This window comes from Neovison vison, chromosome 7, assembly GCF_020171115.1.
Source record: "Neovison vison isolate M4711 chromosome 7, ASM_NN_V1, whole genome shotgun sequence".
In the NCBI taxonomy this organism is placed as follows: Eukaryota; Metazoa; Chordata; class Mammalia; order Carnivora; family Mustelidae; genus Neogale; species Neogale vison.
Window position 1 is genome coordinate 42,940,059 of NC_058097.1, and position 22,916 is coordinate 42,962,974.

A 22,916-nucleotide genomic window follows, 5' to 3' on the forward strand; every position below is an offset into this window, starting at 1 on the left:
AGTGAAACAAGACACAAAAAAATTCATGATACATGATTAAAAAAATACATAAAGTTTAAAGACATGCAAAGACTACTTTATGATATTTTAAGCCAGGTACATGGTGATCTTTGGGGAAGTAACAACTGTTTTTTATTCCAGAGCATAAGGAGAAATATATTTCATATTTTCCTTCTTTTATAGAAACTGACATTATGACCATTTTGTATCTTGGTCTTCATGTATTATGTAAGTACTTTTTAATTTTTATTTATTTATTTTTTAAAGATTTTATTTGTTTATTTGGCAGACAGAGATCACAAATAGGCAGAGAGGCAGGCAGAGAGAGAGGAGGAAGCAGGCCTCCGGCTGAGCAGAGAGCCCAATGCGGGGCTCGATCCCAGGACCTGGGATCATGACCTGAGCCGAAGGCAGAGGCTTCAACACACCGAGCCACTCAGGCGCCCCTGTAAGTACTTTTTTAAAAAAATAAACTGAGTCAACAGAACTTGAAAACTTAAAATTCAGCTTCATTTCTGATAGAATTTAATAACAAATGATCATACCCATTATATATGCTAGAAACAGTAGTTATGTAGTTGGTACTTAAACTATTATTACATTTGTGATTAAAATTACCTTTTTAAAATGTTTTAACATGCTGTTTTTTAAACTAAAGTTTTACAATAACTTGGGAAGGCTTTACAAAGAAGTCACATCATTTATTGCATTTCTATGTTGTCTCCCTTGTGAGTTCTCTGATGCACAATGAGGTTTCTCTTGTAACTGAAGGACTTACCACACTCATTACAAATATAGGGTTTTTCCCCTGTGTGAGTTCTCTGATGTACAATGAGATTTGTCTTCTGGCGGAAGCACTTCCCACATTCATTACATTTATATGGTTTCTCTCCTGTATGAGTTCTTTGATGGTGAATGAGATATGACTTCCTGCTAAAGGCTTTCCCACACTGAGGGCATTCATAAGATTTCTGTCCTGTATGTATTTTCTGATGTACAGTCAGAGTTGCTTTCTGGCGAAAGGACTTCCCACATTCATTACAAATATAGGGTTTCTCCCCTGTATGAATTCTCTGATGTAGATTCAGATTTGTCTTCTGACTGAAGGACTTCCCACATTCATTACATTCATATGGTTTCTCTCCAGTGTGAGTTCTGTGATGATCAATGAGGTATGACTTCATTCTAAAGGCCTTCCCACAGTGAGGACATTCATAGGATTTTTCCCCTGTATGTGTTCTCTGATGTGCCACAAGGGTTGTCTTCTGGCGGAAGGACTTCCCACACTCATTACAAATATAGGGTTTCTCCTCATTATGAGTCTTCTCATGAAGAGCGAGGGTTGTCTTCTGGGAGAAAGATTTTCCACATTCATTACATATATAGGGCTTTTCCCCTGTGTGAGTCCTCTGATGTACAGTAAGGTTTGCCTTCTGATGAAAGGATTTCCCACATTCTTTACAAATATAGGGTTTCTCTCCTGTATGGATTCTCTGATGTAAAGAGAGTGTTGTCTTCTGGCGGAAGGACTTCCCACAGTCATTACACTCATACGGTTTCTCTCCTGTATGAGTTCTCTGATGACGAATGAGGTGGGACTTCAATCTGAAGGCATTCCTACACTGTGGACATTCATATGATTTCTCCCCTGTATGTGTTCTCTGATGATCAGTGAGGGCTGTCTTTAGGCGAAAAGACTTTCCGCATTCGTTACAAACAAAGGGTTTTTCTCCTGTGTGAGTTCTCTGATGGTCAATGAGATAAGACTTCCTTCTAAATGAATTTCCACATTGATGACACTGATAGGGTTTTTCCTCTGTGTGAATTCCCTGATGCAGAATCAATACTGACTTCCTGCAGAAGGACTTCCCACATTCAGTGCATGTATGTTTTTTTTCAATATTGGTTGCTCTTCTCCTTTTATTATATTCAGATGGGTTTTCCCTTCTGTAAGTTCTATTATGCATAATTAATCCTCCCTTTTTAAGGAAGGCTTTCTCACAGTCATTATATCCAAATGACTGTGCTGGAGTTTCCACCTTATGGTACTGCATAAGTACTTCATTATGATTAACAGCCCTGCCACATTGATTATGGGATCTGACTCCAGGTTGAGCTGTCTCTGCTTTAGTATTAAGGAGTGATTTCCCATATCCATGATACTCACTAAGTCTTTTTCTTGCAGGACTTAGATTACTGATGATTAATTCTGAAACATTTTTAAAAATTTTTCCATGAGTGTCATATTCAGGAGGTAGATTTTTTGAATTAATAGGGTTTTTGCTTAAAGTAAATGTCTTTTCATATGCGTTACTGTTTTCCTTAATCAGTTTTTTGTGGTTGATGAATACAACTGATCTAGAAAACTTATCTTGGTGTTCCTTGAATTTCACTAAAAAGTCTTCCTCTTTCCAATTTTCTTCTACAAAAGAAAATAGTTAATAACAATTTGCAAATCTTCACATTTTTGCTATGGAAAGATCTAGCATATGAGATCAAGAAAGACCCCACAACAAAGTACTTTTGGAAAAAGACACAAAACCTAAATAAAAACTCTGCCTCAGTGTGGAAAAAAAATTAAAAATTAAACAATGTACATTAGTAACTTTTGCACTCTCAGTGAGTACAAAGTCCAATGCAGGGTTTGATCTCAGGACCTTGAGATCATAACCTGAGCCAAAATCAAGAGTCAGACTCTCAACCAACTGAGCCACCCAGGTGACCCTAGAAAGACAATCTTACAGCCTAGGCTCTTATCCTCTATATAGCTGGGAATCATTTTCTCTTAGAAGAGCTGAGAAAATAATTCCAATAGGAACTATAAAACTGATTAGGGGTATATTTACTGGCATATTCATATTGCTATTATCCTTTTAGGATGGTTTAATAACAAAAATCTCATGATCATCAATTATAACTATTCCTCTTTGCAGACTAATTTTTTCAGGTTTAAAGAAAGACTGCTGCAAGTCTTTCCCTGATACAGTAAATTACCTAAACTCCAGTTTTCCATATGGTAGACAAGATTAGATTGTTCATTCTCATTCTAAATCATTAACTTTAACCTTCATTTCTTTTATAATTTTGTAGCTATATTTGACTTCTGTTACTTTGCAATCACTCACATTCAGTAGAACAATGTTAAACCTTGGTTTTTTTCTTCAGTCCATTACCCTCAACACCAACATACAAGAAACCTCTGTAAACAAGACTTTAAATCACCTAGATTCACTTTTTATATCCAAACACATTTTCAGAATTGTCCACATATCTGCCAAATCTCACACATAACAGTAAGGTCTTGTATTTATTGCATTATAAGTATCTCACTTACTCCTTTTTTTTTTTAGGATTTTATTATTTATTTGACAGAGATCACAAGTAGGCAGAGAGGCAGGCAGAGAGAGAGAGGAGGAAGCAGGCTCCCTGCTGAGCAGAGAGCCCAACATGGATCATGACCTGAGCCGAAGGCAGAGGCTTTAACCCACTGAGCCACCCAGGCGCCCCTCTCACTTACTCTTATCACATGCTTTGCTCATGTTCTTTTAATCAGGTGGCTTGCCTTCCAGTCTTATTTCTACTCATATTTAGATAATCTTCAAGAAAATGCTACCATTCAATTATATCAAAATTCCTTCATTTATTTCCCACCACCACTTTAAGCACTATTTCTTTATAACCTGAAAATGGTCATGGTCTAGGAAAGTCAATTTTAACAAATATTTTTACAAGCTTACTCAAGTCATAAATGTTTTGTGAAAAATGCAGATTTTGATAGTAATCCTTTTTCATAGAAAAGAATACTTTATTGGTTATCTCCTTTAACTCTTCTGAGTGTATATTAACACTGTGTATCCTACTTATATAGGTAGTGCTTGGTAGAATTCAACCGTTTCAAACAGAATCTATACTGTGATGGCCTGAGCAGGTATATCTGAAAGGAACTCACCAGTGTAAGCTTTCTGAATGGAGGAGAACATACCTCCTCTGTATAGCTCCACAGTTAATGAAGCATCTACTGAATACTTAACATGTTATATACTAGAGTAAGAAAGATTCGAAGAGAGGATCTTATCCTCTTAAGGAAAGAATCCTTAAACATAAACCATTGTATAATCAGTTATCAAATTACATAATCATATCCAAGAGTTGTGGTTTAGTTAGTTGGTAGCATGGGAATTCAAAAGAGGATGTGGTGTAATTAAGAAATAGCGTAAGGAGAAAAAAAAATCTCAGGCCTTAACTTAAAAGATAGATAGTATATGAAAGGTAAAACAAAACACAATGAAAAGGACATCTTGAGAAATCATAGATGTGTAGAGAATACTGAGGAGACTAGATCAAGTGGAAATTATCCAGTTTTCCACAAGGGAGAAAAATAAAGTTGAAAAGACAAAATGAAGGCTTATTTTAGTAGTCTTTAAATGATAATTTCAATTTCATATAGTAACAGGGAATAATAAATTAAAAGGGTTAAGACAAAATTATAGCAAAGCCAAGATGTAATTATTGTAGTCAAGACATGAAATAAGGTAACATCATTTTGTATGATATCAGTCAAAAATGAAAATATGGGAAGATGTCTATCTATCTCACAGGCTGATAAACATAATACAAATTGTGAAGAGACTCACAAGAGATGATGATAGAGACAGAAAAAGCTGATATCAATTGTAGAAATAAAATAATTTAGAAACAGATAATGAGAAAGAATTTAAAAGCTAGGAAAGTTCATGATTTTTATTTCAACATATTGTCACAAAACAGGTGAAACATCAGAGTGCCGAATCCTAGAGTACTACAGTGAGGGTGGGAGAATGTGCTGAGTATCTCAGTATTCAAGGCATCTACATAAAGAGCTTTAGTCCTCACAATGGATGAGATTACTATAATTTAAAGGCAGATCCCTTGAGGTCAAATTGGAGAAATAAGACTGAGAGTACTGTGAAAAAATATACATTTAAAAATATATGTATCAGTGACAATTATATGCCAGGTATTGTTCCAGGCAATATGGCTAGTAATGAAGAAAAGAGGCCAAATTGGAAATAATCACTAAGGGAATCAGGATAAGAATAAGTTAATGTTTTACCCATACTAAGGGCTGACTTCGGGAATGATGATCAGCCATATAAAATGAACCACAGAAGTTTACTGGAAAAAATGATAACTATGGAGTTATCAATCTGGGCCAAGGCAAATAAGTTTTAAAACCAACAGCTAGATTTGTGGTGAGAAGGGGAGCTTATTAGACTTAGCACAGAAAACCAATCTGATTTAATAAAAAGAAAAAGAAAAAAATGGAAAGCAATGAGAAGAAAAACATTAGCCAGGAACATTCTGTTCTTTTTTTTTTTTTATTTTTTTTATTTTTTATTTTTTTTAAAGATTTTATTATTTATTTGACAGAGAGAGATCACAAGCAGGCAGAGAGGCAGGCAGAGAGAGAGGAGGAAGCAGGCTCCCTGCTGAGCAGAGAGCCCGATGCGGGCCTCGATCCCAGAACCCTGAGATCATGACCTGAGCCGAAGGCAGCGGCTTAACCCACTGAGCCACCCAGGCGCCCGAACATTCTGTTCTTTAAAAATAGATTTAAGGGACACCTGGGTGGTTCAACTGTTAAGTATCTGCCTTTGGCTCAAGTCATGATCCCAGAGTCTTGGGATCGAGCTCCCTGCTCAGAGGGAAGCCTGCTTCTCCCTCTCCCACTTCCCCTGCTTGTGTTCCCTTTCTCGTTATCTCTGTCAAATAAATAAAACCTTAAAAAAAAAACAAACCAGATTTAAGAATGTCTAAAAGAAATATATACAATGGCAAGAAGATAAAGAACTGAGAAGGCTAGAAAAAGACACAAATCTCAAAAAAAGATCTACAGGAAGGCTTATAGTACATTTTGACTGAGTGGCAACTTGATAACATCAAGCAAACTAGAAAAGAATATTATATTGGGAAAGTGATATTTGAAAGTTTAAGTTTTGCAGGCATGATAATCATTTAAAAGGTTAGAAGCCTTTAAAAAGACAAAATATTTCAAAGGTGCCACCCACCATGTGACCATTTTAAAATTTATTTTCCACTAGATTTCATCTACCTGAAGAGTGAGAAACTCACCTAAGCAGGTATGACCTGTAAATGATGTCCACGGCTCTTCTCCTCGTTCCAACTTGAGGATCACATCAGGTTTGGTCATGTGACACCCTGATAAAGAAAAATTTGGATTAAGTTGCTTAGGCTTTAATGCACTTGAAAAATTATTACAGTACATTTTCAGGACTGCAAATTAAGATACTTCTTCATGTAAGAGAAAACTTAACATCTTGCTCTGGGTAAGTACACAGTTATCCTTTCTGTTAACAAATAATTCATCACCTCTTAAGCCTGAAATTCAACGCATAATTCAGGCCCTTTGAAAGGAAATGTATGCTACTGAAAGTTTCAAAGAGAGTTCTTCTTACCCACAGAGATGAGATGGCAATAGTTTTCCAACATCACATCCATATACAGAGTCTTCTGAGCAGGATCTAGGTGCTGCCACTCCTCCCGAGTAAAGTCCACAGTCACATCTTTGAATGACACTGATGCCTGCAATGAATTGGAACTATGATCAGAGTAAGCTGACCAGATATTGTGGACTACTTTTGATCCTGCTCCTTTGGGGCATTCATATGACTATAAAGAAAAGTCAATCATTTTTATTTTGTGATTTACATAGTAAGGTAAACAAAAGTGAAGGCAGACGTACCTGTCACTGAATTTATTTAATAATTAATTCTCAAAATAGAAGTCACTTTGTACCCTAAAACTTCATTAGTTTACTGGAATGCCAAGACATATAAGGCATAGTCCCTACATAGCCTCAAAGCAAGGAACACACATCTTTTTTTTTTTTTTTTAAAGATTTTATTTATTTATTTGAGAGAGAGAGAGACAGTGAGAGAGAGCGTGAACGAGGAGAAGGTCAGAGGGAGAAGCAGACTCCCCATAGAGCTGGGAGCCCGATGCAGGACTCAATCCCGGGACTCCAGGATCATGACCTGAGCTGAAGGCAGTCGTCCAACCAACTGAGCCACCCAGGCGCCCAAGGAACACATATCTTTAAGAAAGTATGTATAAACATAAATGCTAGAAAGTGTTACAGGTACTACAATAAAAGAATATACAAGATGCTGTATATTACAAGGGGAGTGCAACTCTCAAGGTAAAATTTTTCCCTGTCAAGATTATGTTATGTGGGAAGAATACTATTTTAAAATGCATGGGAACAACTTCTGGCATCCAAAACTAATAGAATAAATTGGTCAAGAAAACGATCCCTCAGATAAGAATTATTTATAATTAAGACAACATGTATATCTGACAGAATTTGGAGCTGGCAGATAAGTGGGAGATTTAGAAATAAATTCATTCTTTCTTCCTTCCTTTTTCACCCTCCCTCCCTTCCTTTCTTTCTTTTTTAAAGTAGGCTCCACACCTAGTGTTGAGCCCAACACAGGGCTTGAACTTATGACTGTGAGATAAACACCTGAGCTGAGATCAAAGGATGCTTGACCAATTGAGTCACACTGGAAATAACTTCTTTTTTTTTTTCTTTTAAGATTTTATTTATTTATTTGACAGAGAGAGAGATCACAAGTAAGCAGAGAGGCAGGCAGAGAGAGGGGGGAAGCAGGCTCCCTGCTGAGCAGAGAGCCCAATGCGGGGCTCAATCTCAGGACCCTGAGATCATGACCTGAGCAGAAGGTGGAGGCTTAACCCACTGAGCCACCCAAGCGCCCATGGAAATAAATTCTTGAAGTGAGAGAACTACAGAAATGATGAGAACCAAAATGAGAGTATAAACACTACCAGAACTCCAGGTTGGTAGTTAAACTAAGCAATTGTTGGGGAAGTCACAGAGGACTTAGCAAAAAGATGCCAGAAAAGAGTTATGAAAAACTTGCACCTAGTGAGATTCTTAGATTTCTGCATTTTTGATTAACAGCATTATATAACCTGCTTATAGCTCAAGCAAAAGAAAACTGAAGTCTTACAAGATGGAGGTGTTTGAAGTTGCAGCTCACAAAGCAGCAGGAAATGAGGGGCAAAAAACACTGGAAGAAAGAGACCTACAGAAAGTAAAACCTAAAATATAAGTATAAATACCAATTCCTTAATAAGAGTTAAGGTACATGAACATGAAGAGAACCTACCTCCCCTCCCCTTAGGGGCCTAGGGTCCAAAGCAGTAGGCAGAAGCTTAAAGAACTGAGCTGATCTATCAGCTGCTTTACACTTGGGGGTAGGGGCAGAGTTTAAAGTTCGATTTCAACCAAATCAGCTGTCTGCTACAACAAAAACAATTTTTGTTCTAAAAAATTTTGTTCTAAAAAACCCCAATAATCCTTAGGAAAAAAAAAGAAATAACAGAATCATATTACTGTATTATTCATGATATCCAGGTTTCTAGAAAAATTACTAAGCATTCAAACAAACAAACAAAAAAAACAAAATAAGAGGAAGGGGAGTATGACCCATATTCAGAAAAAGTCAGTCAGAGAAACTAAAATCCCCAATGGGCCCCTACGTTGGATTTTGCAAAAAAATAAAACAAAACAAAAAAACACTTCAAGGCAGCTATTCTTTTTTTTTTTTTTTTAAGATTTTTATTTATTTATTTGACAGATCACAAGTAGTCAGAGAGGCAGGCAGAGAGAGAGAGAGGAGGATGCAGGCTCCCTGATGAACAGACAGCCTGATGCAGGGCTCGATCCCAGGACCCTGAAACCATGACCTGAGCCGAAGGCAAAGGCTTTAATCCACTGAGCCACCCAGGTGCCCCAAGGCAGCTATTCTTAAAGTATTCAACATAATGAAAACCTGGGCATGGATATAGATATAACTAAAAAGTCAATACATGAATGAAAATAAACTATTAAAATGTATTTGAATGACACAAAGTATAACATATATATAAACAGATGAATAAAAAACAAGTTGGGGTACCTGAGTGCTCAGTCAGTTAAGTATGTGACTCGATTTCAGCTCAGGTCATGATCTCGGGGTCATGGGATTAAGCCCTATGTCAAGTTCCATGCTCAGTGGAGATTCAGCTTGAGATTCTCTCTCTCCCTCTTCCCCTTCCCTTGCCTCCCATCAATTAAAAGAATAAATAAGTAAATCTTAAAAAACAACACACAAAACAAAAAACCTCATCCCCAAATAGGAAGAACCTGAAATGCACATTAGTGAGTGTAAGAAGCCAATCAGAAAAGGCTGTATGAGGGGCACCTGAGTGGCTCAGTGCATTAAGCTTGGTCATGATCTCAGGGTCCTGGGATCAAGCCCTGAACCAGGCTCTCTGCTCAGCAGGGAGCCTGTTCCCCGCCCCCCACAATGCCTGCCTACTTGTGATCTTTCTTTCTTTGTCAAATAAATAAATAAAATCTTTTAAAAAAATTATTAAAAAAAAAAAAGAAAAGGCTGTATGATTCCAACTATGATAGTCTGGAAATGCAAAACTATGGAGACAATTAAAAAAAAATAGAGGAAGGGATAAGTGAGTGTAGCACAGAGAATTTTAGACAGTGAAACTATTCTATAGTACTATAATGGTGGATATATCATTGTATATTTGTTTAAATCCACTGGATATGGATATGTAAGACCAAGAGTGAATCTTAATGTAAACTGTAGACCTAGGGAAATAATGATGTGTTAATGTAGATTAAATTTTAATTAATTTAATTTTAATTCTTAAAAAATTCACTGTAATGAGTGTATCGCTGTGTAGAGCAAAATGTTGATAATGGGGTAATTATTCATGTGTGGGGACAGGGGATAAATGGAAATTCTGTACTTTTTGGAAAAAAAAAAAGATTTTAAGTAATCTTATACCCAATCTGAGACTTGAACCCACAATCCCAGATTAAGAGTCACATGCTCCATGGACTGAGCCAGCTAGACACCCTGAAACTCTGTACTTTCTATACAATTTTGCCATGAACCTAAAACTGCCTTAAAATATAGAATATATTTAAATGGATTAAAAAGGGGCGCCTGGGTGGCTCAGTGGGTTAAGCCACTGCCTTCGGCTCGGGTCATGATCTCAGGGTCCTGGGATCGAGTCCCGCATCGGGCTCCCTGCTTGGCAGGGGTCCTGCTTCCCTTCCTCTCTCTGCCTGCCTCTCTGCCTACTTGTGATCTCTCTCTGTCAAGTAAATAAATAAAATCTTAAAAAAAAAAAAGTAAAATAAATGGATTAAAAAAACAGGTTAGTAAAGACACTTGCAGATTGAAAGTGAGGGGATAGAGAACCCTTTATCATGCTAATGGACATCAAGAGAAAGCTGGAGTAGCCATACTTTTTTCAGGCAAACCAGATTTTTAAAAAAATCTTTAAGATTTTATTTATTTAATAGGAAGACAGAGATCACAAGTAGTCAGAGTGGCAGGCAGAGGGAGAGGGAGAAGCAGGCTCCCCTCTGATCAGAGAGTGGGTTTGGGGTCATGATCCAAGCTAAAGGCAGATGCTCAACTGACTGAGCCACCCAGGAACCCACAAGCTAGATTTTAAACCAAGACTGTAATAAGATATGAAGAAGGGCATTATATCATAATAAAGGGGTCTATTCAACAAGAAAATCTAACAAGTGTAAAATATTTATGCTCCCAACTTGAGACTACCCAAATATACAAATCAATAAATAACAAACATAAAAAAGTTTATTGATAAAAATACAATAACTTACAGCAATGGAGAGATCATCTAAGCAGAAAATCAACAAGGAAACAATGGCTTTGAATGACACACTGGACCAGATGAACTTAACACATATATTCAGAACACCTCATCCTAACGCAGCAGAATACACATTTTTTTCCAGTGCACATGGAACATTCTCCAGAAAAGATCACATACTGGGTCACAAAACAGGCCTCAACAAGTATAAAACAACTGTGATCATACCATACATATTTTCTGACCACAACACTATGAAACTTGAAGTCAACTACAAGAAAAAACTTGGAAAGACCATAAATACATGGAGGTTAAAGAGTATCCTACTAAAGAATGAGTGGGTTAACCAGAAAATTAAAGAAGAAATTAAAAAAAAATACATGAAAGCAAATGAAAGTGAAAACACAATAGTCCAAAATCTTTGGGATGAAGCAAAAATGGTCTTAAGAGGAAAGTACAAAACAATACAGGCCTACCTCAAGAAACAAAACTCTCAAATACACAACCTAACCTTATACCGGAAGGAGCTAGAAAAGTAACAGGAAAGAAAGCCTAAAGTCAGCAGAAGAAGGGAAATAATGAAGATTAGAGCAGAAGGAAATGATAGACAACCCCCCCCAGGAGATCAGATGAATCAGACTAAGCACTGGTTCTTTGAAAGAATTAGTAAAATTAATAACCCCCTAGTCAGACTTACCAAAAAGAAGAGAAAGGACCCAAATCAATAAAATCACAAATGAAAAAGGAGAGATCACAACCAACACAACCAAGAGAAATACAAATAATTATAAGAGAACATTACTAAAAATCATATGCCAACAAACAAGACAATCTGGAAGAAATGCATAAATTCCTAGAAATAGACAAATTACCAAAACAGAAACAGGAATAGAAAACTTGAAGAGATCCATAACCAGCAAAGAAACAAAATCAGTAATCAAAAATCTCTTAACAAACAAAAGTCCAGGGCCTGATGCTTTCCCAGGAGAATTCTACCAAATAGTTAAAAGAGTTAATACCTATTTTTCTCAAGCTGTTCCAAAAAATAGAAATGGAAGGAAAACTCCCCAACACATTCTACTAGGCCAGTATTACCCTGATTCAGAAGCCAAAGCTCATACCAGAAAGGATAATTATAGGCTAATATCACAGATGAACATGAATGTAAAAATTTTCAACAAGATACTAACAAACGGAATCTAACAGTACACTAAACAAGTGGGATTTATTCCCGGGCTGCAAGAGTGGTTCAGTATTGCATTATCAATCAACATGGATCCACATTAATAAAAGAAATGATAAAAAACATATAATCTTGGGGCACCTGGGTGGCTCAGAGGGTTAAGCCTCTGCCCTCAGTTCAGGTCATGATCTCAGGGTCCTGGGATGGAGCCAGGCATTGGGCTCTCTACTCAGCAGGGAGCCTGCTTCCCCACCCCTCTCTGCCTACTTGTGATCTCTCTGTCAAGTAAATAAAATCTTAAAAACAAACAAACACACACACAATCCTGTCAATAGATGCAGAAAAAGCATTTGACAAAATACAGTATCCATTCTTGATAAAAACCCTCAACAAAGTAGGGCTAGATGGAACATACCTCAACATCATAAAGGCCATATACGAAATAACATCCTCAACGGGGAAAAAACAAGAGCCTTTTTCCCTGATGGTCAGGAACAAGACAATGATGTCCACTCTCACAACTGTTAATTTAACCTAGTACTGGAAATTTTAACCTCAGCAATCAGGCAACAAAAAGAAATAAAAGGCACCCAAATTAACAAGGAAGAAGTCAAACTTTCACTATTTTTTAAAAAAGATTTATTTATTTGTCAGAGAGAGGAGCCAGAGCGAGCACAGGCAGAAAGAGTGGCAGGCAGAGGCAGACGGAGAAGCAAGCTCCCTGCCAAGCAAGGAGCCCAATGTGGGACTTGATCCCAGGACGCTGGGATCATGACCTGAGCCGAAGGTAGCTGCTTAACCAACTGAGCTACCCAGGCGTCCCAAACTTTCACTATTCACAAACATGATATTCTATGTAGAAAACTTGAAAGACTCCACCAAAAAATTGCTAGAATACAGGATTTCAGCAAAGTTGCAGTTTACAAAATCAACCTAAAGATATCTGTTGCATTTCTACACAGCAATAATGAAGCAGCAGAAGAGAAATCAAGGAATCAAATCCCATTTACAGTTGCACCAGGAATCATAACTTACCTAGGAATGAACCTAACCAGAGTAAAAGATCTGTACTCTGAAAACTACGGGACACTTATGTCTTGGGGCACCTGGGTGGCTCAGTTGGTTAAGCATCTGCCTTTGGCTCAGGTCATGATTTCTGGGTCCAGGGATTGAGTCCCATGTTGGGCTCCCTGCTCAGAAGCTCCCTGCTTCTCCCTCTCCTGCTCCTTCCCCACACTTGTGCATGTTCTCTCTCTCTTAAATAAATAAATAAAATCTTAAAAAAAAAGACTATCAAAACATAATTAGTGTAAACAAATTGTGGTTTATTCATATACTTGAGCACTACTTAGGCCTAGGTCGGACTCTCTACTCAGCACTGAGTCAGCCTTTTGCTCTCCCTCTGCTCCTCCCCTGCTCGTGCACATTCTCTAAGAAATAAAATCTTTAAAAAAAAAAAGTGCACTATAAATATGAAAACATAGGAAGGTTAAAGTAAAAAGGATGGAGGGATACCTGGGGGGCTCAGTTGGTTGAGGGTTCAACTCTTGGTTTTGGCTCAGATCATAATCTCAAGGTTCTCGAATTGAGCCCCCCATTAGGCTCCATGCTCAGTGGAGAGTCTGCTTGAGGATTCTCTCCCTCTCCCTCTGCCCTTCTCCCTGCTCACACTCTCTAAAATAAATAAATCTTTTTTTTTTTTTTAAAAGGATGGAAAACATGTACACTGTGTAACTACTAATCGTAAGAAAGCCAAATGGATATAGTATCAATATATATTTCAGAACAAAGACTATTAGTAAGGATTAAATAAGGCATTTCATAATAACAGTGTGGGTCAGTTCATGAGAGAATATAACTATTGTAAATGTGAATGCACCTAAAAACAGAACTTCAAAATATGTTAAGTAAAAACTAGTGGAATAGAAAAAAGGAAAAGTAGACAAAACCAAAATTATAACTGAAGATTTCAACTTTCCTCTCAGTCATTGCTATAACAGACTGGAAATCAATAAAGATACAGAAGTCTTTACCATCACAATCAACCAATTTGACCTGATTATTTAGAGAATACTTTACCTAATAACACCAGAATAAATACTCTATATACATGCACACAGCACAGTCATCTACTTAAAACTATAATCTGTGCCACAATAAAAGTCTCTATAAATTTAAGATTGAAATCAAACAGAATATGTTCCCTAACTGAAAAGAATAAAAGTAGAAACCAATAATAGAGAGCTATATGGAAAATCCCCAAGATTTGGAAATTAAGTACATTTCTTCTAAACAACCAATAGCTTGAAAAAGAAATCACAGGGGAAATTAGAAAATATTTTCAACTGAATCAAAATAAAAATATAATATGTTCAAATTTTTTTGTGCTTAGAGGGAAATTTATAGCAGTAAATCCTTCTGTTAGAAAAAAAATAAGGTCTCATAAGCTTCCATCTGCAAAACTGAACATGATTTAATTAAACCTGAAGTAGGGATGCCTGGGTGGCTCAGTTGGTTAATTAAACCTGAAGTATTGGGGGGAAAAAAGGAAACAAAAAAGATAAGAACTAGGGGGTGCCTGGGTGGCTCAGTGGGTTAAAGCCTCTGCCTTCGGCTTGGGTCATGATCCCAGGGTCCTGGGATCGAGCCCCACATCGGGCTCTCTGTTCAGTGGCGAGCCTGCTTCCCCTTCTCTCTCTGCCTGCCTCTCTGCCTACTTGTGATTTCTGTCAAATAAATAAATAAAATCTTTAAAAAAAGAAAAAAAAAATAAGAACTAAGAAAGAAGAAACAGAAAAACAATGGAATAAATCAATGAAACCAAAAGCTGGTGCTTTGAAACAATTGATGAAATTGATAAACCTCGGCCAACTGACCAAGAGAAAGAATTAAGACACAAATTACCAGTAACATAAATGAAAGAGGGCCATTGCTATAGACTGCACAGACATCAAAAGGATAAAAAGTATATTTTGGACAACTTTGTGTCAATAAATTTGATAAATTCCTTGAAAGATACAAACTAAAGAAGCTCATGGAAGGGAAAAAACCCAATAACCTGAATATCCCTAATTCTACTAAGGAAATTGAGCTGCTAGTTAAACAACTTCCCACAAAAAAATCTCCAGGCTAAATGGCTTTACTGGTGAATTCTAACAAACATTTTAAGAAGAAATAATACCAATTTACACAAATTCTTTCAGAAAGTAAGAGGAGAGAATACTTCCCAACTTAAAAGAATTACCCTGATATTGGGGTGCCTGAGTGGCTGAGTCGTTTGAGCGGCTGACTCTTGGTTTTGGCTCAGGTCATGATATAGGGTCTGAGATTGAGCCCTGTGTCCAGCTCAGTGGGGAGTTTACTTGAGATTCTCTCTTTGCCTTGTCCTCTGCCCCTCCCCCACTTGCATACATGCACACTTCTCTCTCTTTCTCAATAAATAAATCTTTTAAAAAAAGAATTACCCAGGGGTGCCTGGGTGGCTCAGTGGGTTAAAGCCTCTGCCTTCGGCTCAGGTCATGATCCCAGGGTTCTGGGATCGGAGCCTGCTTCCCTTCCTCTCTCTCTGCCTGCTTGTGATCTCTATCAAATAAATAAATAAAATATTAAAAAAAAAAAAAAAAGAATTACCCTGATACCAAAACTAAACAAAGGTATTACAAGAAAAATTAGACCAAATTCTTCTGACTCATAAACAAGACTTCTTAACAATGTGTTAGCAAATTCATTAGGCAGTATATAAAAAAAAATATCGTGACAAAATGGCATTTATCCTAGGGCTACTAATTCACTGTGTTAATAGAAAAAAATAGAAAAGTCATATAAGGGGGACTAAACCATAGATTCAGAAAAACTTCTGAAAAAAATTAAACACCCTCTCATTATAAAAACTATCAGCAAACTAAGTAATGGAACTTAGTAATGGAACACTGAATACAGGTAAAAATGTCTGTTCTCACCACTTTTATTCTACATTGTACTGAAGGGTCTAGGCAATGTAGTAAATGAATAGATTGAAAAGCAAGACAAAAAACAGTTGTTATTCACATATGACATGACTTTCTATGTAGAAAATCCTAAAGAATATACAAAAAAATTACTAGAATAAGTGACTTTAGAAAGATTGTAGATCATTATACAAAAATGAATTGCGGAGTGCCTGGGTGGCTCAGTGGGTTGAGGCCTCTGCCTTCGGCTCGGGTCATGATCCCAGGGTCCTGGGATTAAGCCCCGATTTGGGCTCTCTGCTCAGCGGGGAGCCTGTTTCCCCCTCTCTCTCCCTACCTGTCTCTCTGCCTACTTGTGATCTCTGTCTGTCAAAGAAATAAAAATTTTAAAATCTTAAAAAAAAAAAAAAAAGAATTGCATTTTCACATATTAGTGGTGAACAGTGAAAATTTGAAATAAAAATGAATAACATTGGGGCACCTGGGTGCCTCAGTGGGTTAAAGCCTCTGCCTTCAGCTCAGGTCATGGTCCTAGGATCCTGGGATCGAGTCCCACATTGGGCTCTCTGCTCAGTGGGGAGCGTGCTTCTTCCTCTTTCTCTGCCTACTTGTGATCTCTGTCTGTCAAATAAATAAATACAATTTTTTTTTAAAGATTTTTTATTTATTTATCAGAGAGAGAGAGGTAGAGATCGAGCACAGGCAGACAGAATGGCAGGCAGAGGCAGAGGCAGAGGCAGAGGGAGGAGCAGGCTCCCCGCCGAGCAAGGAGCCTGATGTGGGACTCGATCCCAGGACGCTGGGATCATGACCTGAGCCGAAGGCAGCTGCTTAACCAACTGAGCCACCCAGGCGTCCCAATAAATACAATTTTTAAAAACATGAGTAACATTTACAGTAATATTAAAAAAAAAAAATACCAAGGGATCGATATATCAAAACATGAGAAAAAAGGTAAACACAAAACAACAAAGCATTACTGAAAGAATTTAAAGATCTAAACAAAAAGAGATGTACATCATATTCATGAATTGGAAAATTATATTATCTTATTAAGATTTTATTTATTTATTTGACAGACAGAGATCACAAGTAGGCAGAGAGAGGAAGGGAAGCAGGTTCCCCACTGAGCAGAGCCCGATGTGGGGTTTGATCCCAGGACCCTGGGATCATGAATTGAGCAGAAAGCAGAGTCTTTAACCCACTGAGCCACACAGGCACCCTGGAAAATTATATTATTATTAATGATGACTGTTTTTGAATTTAAACTGTGAATAAGCATTTTAACATTTTTCACCCTAATGGGATGTCTTTACACATTCTTCTACTGTGCTTTAGGTCTGAGGCTATAAAAAGTATAAGAGAACAGTTGTTGATTAATGCTGTAAGTACAGAGTTTCTGTTTAGGATGATGAAAACCTTCTGTAAATACATAGTGCTGCTGGTTACGTAACACTGTCAATGTCCTTAATGGGACTAAACTATAAACTTAACAATGGCTAAAATGGTGAAATTTTATATTAAGCCCATTTTAACACACATACACAAACAGGAAAGCACAGAAACACAAAGATTCATTGTGAGTACTGGGTGAGCAAAGGTGTTAAATGGAAAAGGAATAAAGGTGTTGAATGGGTGAACAAGTGTCCACGGTACGCAAGAGGCACTCAAAATAAAGGTATTAGCGGAGATAAAGGAACTGGGTTATAAGGAGGAAGATTCACCACTACATTGTGCAGTGGAAGAGAGACATTTACTTAACTCAAGCTAACTATATTAGTGGTAGGTATGGGACCAGGGCCAAAAGCAGATTGAAAACAAAACAAGAAGGAACAGGATGGGCAGGAGATGAGATAAACCTTGGCCAGATGCCTGAAGTATCTGTGGAACATGCAGGTGGTGGTATTTAGTTGGAGACTGGATATGCTTTTGACAGAGTTTTAGGTTTAAAATTATGTGAGCATCATTAGAATAGTGGTTGACTGTGAATAGAAACAGGAGGCTGTAAAGAGAAGAGAACCGATAAAGCATCTGGAGAACACTAGTATTTAAGAGGTCCAGACACACAGATGAATTTTCACTCTTTTTTAAAGATTTTATTTATTTATTTATTTAGAGAGCATGTGCACGTAAGCGGAGGGTCGGGAGGGTGAGCACAAAAGGAGAGGGGGGGAGAGAGAATCCCAAGTGGACTGGGACAAGGGGTTCAATCCCATAACCCCAAAACCAAAAGTCAGACACTTAATCAACTGAGCTACCCAAGTGCCCCTAAAGATGAATTTTCTGAAAGAACCAAGAGAGTAACATCTTTGAAACCAAGAACAGAATATTTCAAGAATTATACTTGTAATTCAATATGGTGATCTAAACATATACATTTATTTCTCCTGCATCCAAATATAAAATTTAAGAAATTTAAACATAGCAACACCATTAGCATAATGGGGGAGTGTTACTAGCAGGCCAGGTTTTTAGAAATTGTTAGCAGTTATAAGCAAAACTGAAGAATCAAACAGGAGAAAAGCAAGACTCTGTTTTGTATAACTTGCCCAGCACCGCTTGATTCTCAAAGCCTCAAAACAAGACTCCTTGCCACTTTCTAATAGGAATCTATCAATTCTATCTCCATCTTGACTGTTTTTATCTAAATAAGACAAGTTCATGCAGTAATATGTTCTCATTTGAGGAAAAGGATTTTTGTCCCAGCTCTGCTTCTGGGAGAAGACTGAAAAAGATGTTCAAGGATATACCCGCTTGATGTGTGAACACTGATTAAAATTAGAAGGAGCATGTATGGAAGGAAAAGGCTTATCTGGCCAATACAGGAAGTAATGGGGACCGCTTCTCTGTAGAAGATAGGCAGGAGGATCTAGTGCAGAAAGGCAAATGCTCAAATATCCATTTAAAAAAAAAAAAAAAAGACGATTTTGGAAAGGAGAGAGAAACCATCACCTCACCTGAGCCATGGTTTTGAGATCTGCAAGATGTGACCAGTCTTCCTTTGGGTTCCTCTTTGGAAAAGAGGCAGTTCCTATGAAGGCAAAGCCAGGATGAAAAGAAGCCACATGACACTATACAGGCCTTACAGCTCTCATATGCCTTAGGACTCAAATGAATTTGCCTCCATTTCCCTTGCTTCAGCCCTTGACTGCTGTGCACATTCCATAAAATTAATGGCGGGGGGAGAATGAGATAGACAGATCTTATTTTATCCCCAAATCCAGAGATACAGGCCTTTGGGCAACAGATAGATTTCAGGCAAGTTCCCCTCCTTTTTAGCATCATCTTTTCTCTCTTAGCAGCCTACCTCCAAGCTGCTTTCTGTAAGGCTCTACCATTTATACTATCACCAGCAATACATGAGAATACCTGTCACTCCACACCGTGACAGATGCTGATACAAACTTGTTGATGCTTGCCTATCTAATAGAAGGAAATTGTGGTTCTAGGTTTTATTTTTATTATGACAAAATAAGCTTTTCATAAGTATAAAACCTTAGTTTCTCATGTGAATGGTCTCTTATAATACTTTCATTTCTCTATCATACTTTTATTTTCTAGATTGGTTATTAATCTTTTTAAGATGAAGGAAATATTGTGTTTTTTAAAAATATTTTTATTTATTTATTTGATAGAGCACAAGGAAGGGGAGCAGTAGGGGCGCCTGGGTGGCTCAGTGGGTTAAAGCCTCTGCCCTGGGCTCAGGTCACGATCCCAGGGTCCTGGGATCAAGCCCGCATTGGGCTCTCTGTTCAGCAGGGAGCCTGCTTCCACCTCTTTCTCTCTGCCTGCCTCTCTGCCTACTTGTGATCTCTGCCTGTCAAATAAATAAATAAAAAATTTTTTTAAAAAAAGGAGGGGGAACACCAGGCAGAGAGAAGGGGAGAAGTAGGCTCCCTGAGGGAGCCCGGTGTGCGGCTTGATCCCAGGATACTGGGATCATGATGTGAGCTGAAGGCAGATGCTTAAGCAACTGAACAACCCAAGCGCCCCAGAAATACTGTATTCACTTGAAGTACTTTTTAATAGTTTCTCAACTGACTTTGTGTTTTTCCTATGCAAAAATAACTTAGATTACTGACCATCTGGTTTAGTGCTGTCAGGTGTTCAATAACATATTTCCTCCCTTCATCGAAACTGCCATCAAATACTTTATTTCCTTTATATATTTGAGTAGATCTGCATTTTATATTTAATTTCACTGACTTGTTCACTTAATTATCTGGATGACTCTGCAGTTACTACATTTTTAAAACATATTTTAGTATCAGGTTAGGGCTATTTCCCCCTTTATCATTTTCTTTCAGAATTTTTGGCTTTTTATATTCTCCCAAGAATTTTATTTTATTTATTTATTTTTTAAAAGATTTTATTTATTTATTTGTCAGAGAGCAAGAGCACAAATAGGCAGAAGCAGAAAGAGAAGCAGCCTCCCTGTTGAGCAAGGAGTCCAATGCGGGATCCTGGGATCATGACCGGAGCCAAAGGCAGTCGCTTAACGGCCTGAGCCACCCAGGCATCCCTTTTGTAAGAATTTTAGAAAGTGCAAAAATTTTACTGACATTTTAATGGAACTGCATGATGTTAAGGGAGTTTTAACACTTTATCACTTTTAGTCTTCCTATTCTTTTATTCAAGTCTGACTTTTTGAGTCCCTTCGGAACATTAATTCTTTTTTCACAGATTACAAAATCCTTTGTATCTCATATTTTTGATGGCCACTGATCATTTTCCATACTTTTCTGATACATACATATACATATATATATAAGCACATATATAAAGCCTATTGATTTGTATTTTTTCCAACAAACCTCCGAGTTTTCTAATTGTTGTCATTGTTTTTAACAGCATGGTAACTTAGGAATTTTTCTCTCAGTCTCAGCAGATGTCCCAAAGATGGTGAGTAAAACAAGCTTCTAAGTGTCCCTCATTCTAAAATAAAATCTTGTAAAAAACATAAGGTTTTGCTACAGTTAATTTAACCCCGACTTCAAGAGGCTGGAGAGGCTGAAAGAAGGAAATGTCTAGGAGGATAAAAATTATTTTTAGGGCATAGTTTTCCAGGGGAAGAAAACAAGAGGCTCCTCAGAAACTGATGCCACTGGAAACCAAAGTGGTGAGGGAATTTGGGAGGAAATGTACATATTTCCAGGATCTGAGACGGCAAAGTGACTGAGAGAGTTAATTCTCACCTGAGCTCTAGATGGGCAACCCATGGATGGAGACTGCCTGAGTTGGCTTGGATCCTCTTGTCCAAGAGGATTCACCGGAGAGACAAGACCCACCAGAGCAGGTGGACTACTGCATGCCCAGAGGAAACACTGAGGAGACAGCTGGAGAAGTGGCTGTACCCATGAGAAGGGAAGTGTATCTGGAAGTCCCCAGCAGTGGGTTCTCTCAGGTTAAGAGCTGACTTACACTAAATTATAATGGTACCAATCATGTTAGCCTCTTCTTGTCCCTGACTTCTGACTTGTTTCCTGTTTTCCAGCTCCCAATCCATTCCAGCTAGAGACTACCCACCTAGAGGGGGTAAAGAAGAGACAAAATAGAGGTTGAGGAATTAAAGAAGAAACTAACTGATCATGTACTCTTTTCCCTGGCAGGCTTCCAGCAGGAGGGAGAGTTTTTACTTTTAAAACATGTTCAAGTATTGATTTCTATAGTAAACATCTTATTTAACGAAACAGCTATCAAAAGATGAGACTAATCTTACATTTTAATGTTCAACAGATTCAGTCTTCAGAATGACTGAAATTATTGAATCTGTCTAGGAATGCATCCAGCAGTAGGGGAATAACAAGATTCATCCAAATAGCAACTTTGAGTGGCAATTATGAGAGAAATTTTTTATGTGTGTACTCCCAAACGGTATACTCATTTGAACATACAAGTTATTAGTCAGTATGCGGTTTCCCAGTATACAATCCTACCATCTGAAAATTATTTTTATTTCTTTTTCTCCATTAAAAAAAAATCTCTATTTCAATTGTCTAATTGCCACAGGGTAAAATTTTACAAGCGTATAAAAAGGCCAATATTCAGATAATCTAAACATATTTAACTGGTCATGCATCCAGTTTCTCAAGCGCTCCATCTCAGTCACACAATAGACAATATTCATGAATTGCCACGGACTGTGCACACAAAACACTTTAAAAATTAGACAAAGACACAATTATATCACCCACGAACAATCACGATCCCATAGACACACGTCACGCATAATCTCAGAGCTCATAACAGACTTCTACACAAAGTAACGAAATTTTACTCACATACCCCTTACTGTCGTCTCTCCAAAGTCGCATGCAGTCTCAAACACAAATCGACTCGTAACCTATTTGAAAAATTAGACACACACCGAGACCTTATCACTTTCACAACCGGTTCCACAACGTCACAAGGAACACATGCTCAAACCACACAAGGAAAGCCACAAAAAGCTACATGAACTGAACGCCCTTGTGTGCCAGGCCGCACTGCGAGACTTGGGGTTTCCTCACGGGGGAAAAAAACAAAATTCCTGCCCTCCCCAAACTCACACTAGCCCCGGGCTTCTAGTTTCCACTTCGGCGCTGTCCATCCTGGACTACCGCTTGCCTCTAGGGCGCCCCGGCCCAGGCTCCCTATCCCCTCCCTCCTCCGTGTTCCTCGGCCTTGGATTCTGGTTCCTTCTGCTTAGTTCTCGCTTCCTTCCTCGCTCTATGCAGGGTCCAGACTCTCGCCTTCCTCCCCGGCCTTCTTGGCCCAGGTTCCCTCTTCCTTCCTCGCTTTTCCCAGCCCAGGTTCCCGCCTCCCTCCTCGGCATTCCCCCCGGGTCCCGCCATCACCCGCCTTCTCCGCCTCCGTAAGACCCACCAGCCTCACCTTCGACTACTGGTCAGCTGTCCGCGCTTGCGTACTCCTGCGCGGGCTGTACCTCCCAAGTGTCTCCGCGGCTTGGTCTTTGAGGCGAAGTCCGGGAGCGCGCGCGTGCGCGCGCCTTCTCGACATACGGGTTTTTCCGACCTTGAACTACATTTCCCACAGCCCCTTTGCAGCTTTTGAAAAGAACTTTGATCAAG

The 22,916-nt window shown here is 38.2% G+C and overlaps 1 protein-coding gene across 9 annotated transcripts; it reads right to left on the reverse strand.

The window, feature by feature from the left end:
* Positions 1 to 502: 502 nt before the first annotated feature.
* Positions 503 to 22,784, reverse strand: ZNF567 (zinc finger protein 567). Of its 9 annotated transcripts, none has more exons than XM_044256412.1 (7): positions 22,720 to 22,765; positions 22,132 to 22,189; positions 21,042 to 21,372; positions 18,804 to 18,877; positions 6,456 to 6,582; positions 6,112 to 6,198; positions 503 to 2,422 (listed from the first exon to the last, which is right to left on the reverse strand). In XM_044256412.1, the coding sequence occupies exons 4-7, from the start codon at positions 18,810 to 18,812 to the stop codon at positions 702 to 704; spliced, it is 1,944 nt and encodes a 647-aa protein (XP_044112347.1). In that variant the 5' UTR covers positions 18,813 to 18,877; positions 21,042 to 21,372; positions 22,132 to 22,189; positions 22,720 to 22,765; the 3' UTR covers positions 503 to 701. The 9 variants fall into 9 exon arrangements, with proteins under 9 accessions (XP_044112347.1, XP_044112348.1, XP_044112354.1 ...); XM_044256413.1 differs by lacking the exon at positions 22,720 to 22,765 and adding an exon at positions 22,395 to 22,668; XM_044256419.1 differs by lacking the exons at positions 21,042 to 21,372; positions 22,720 to 22,765 and adding an exon at positions 22,687 to 22,707.
* Positions 22,785 to 22,916: the final 132 nt, after the last annotated feature.

Bases quoted from the DNA above. Each gene is read 5' to 3' on its own strand.
- ZNF567 (XM_044256412.1), bottom strand. The intron at 6,199-6,455 runs GTAAGAAGAACT...TTTCTTTATCAG, and splicing joins TTGCCATCTCATCTCTGTGG to GGTGTCACATGACCAAACCT. The intron at 2,423-6,111 runs GTGAGTTTCTCA...TTTCTTTTGTAG, and splicing joins TACAGGTCATACCTGCTTAG to AAGAAAATTGGAAAGAGGAA.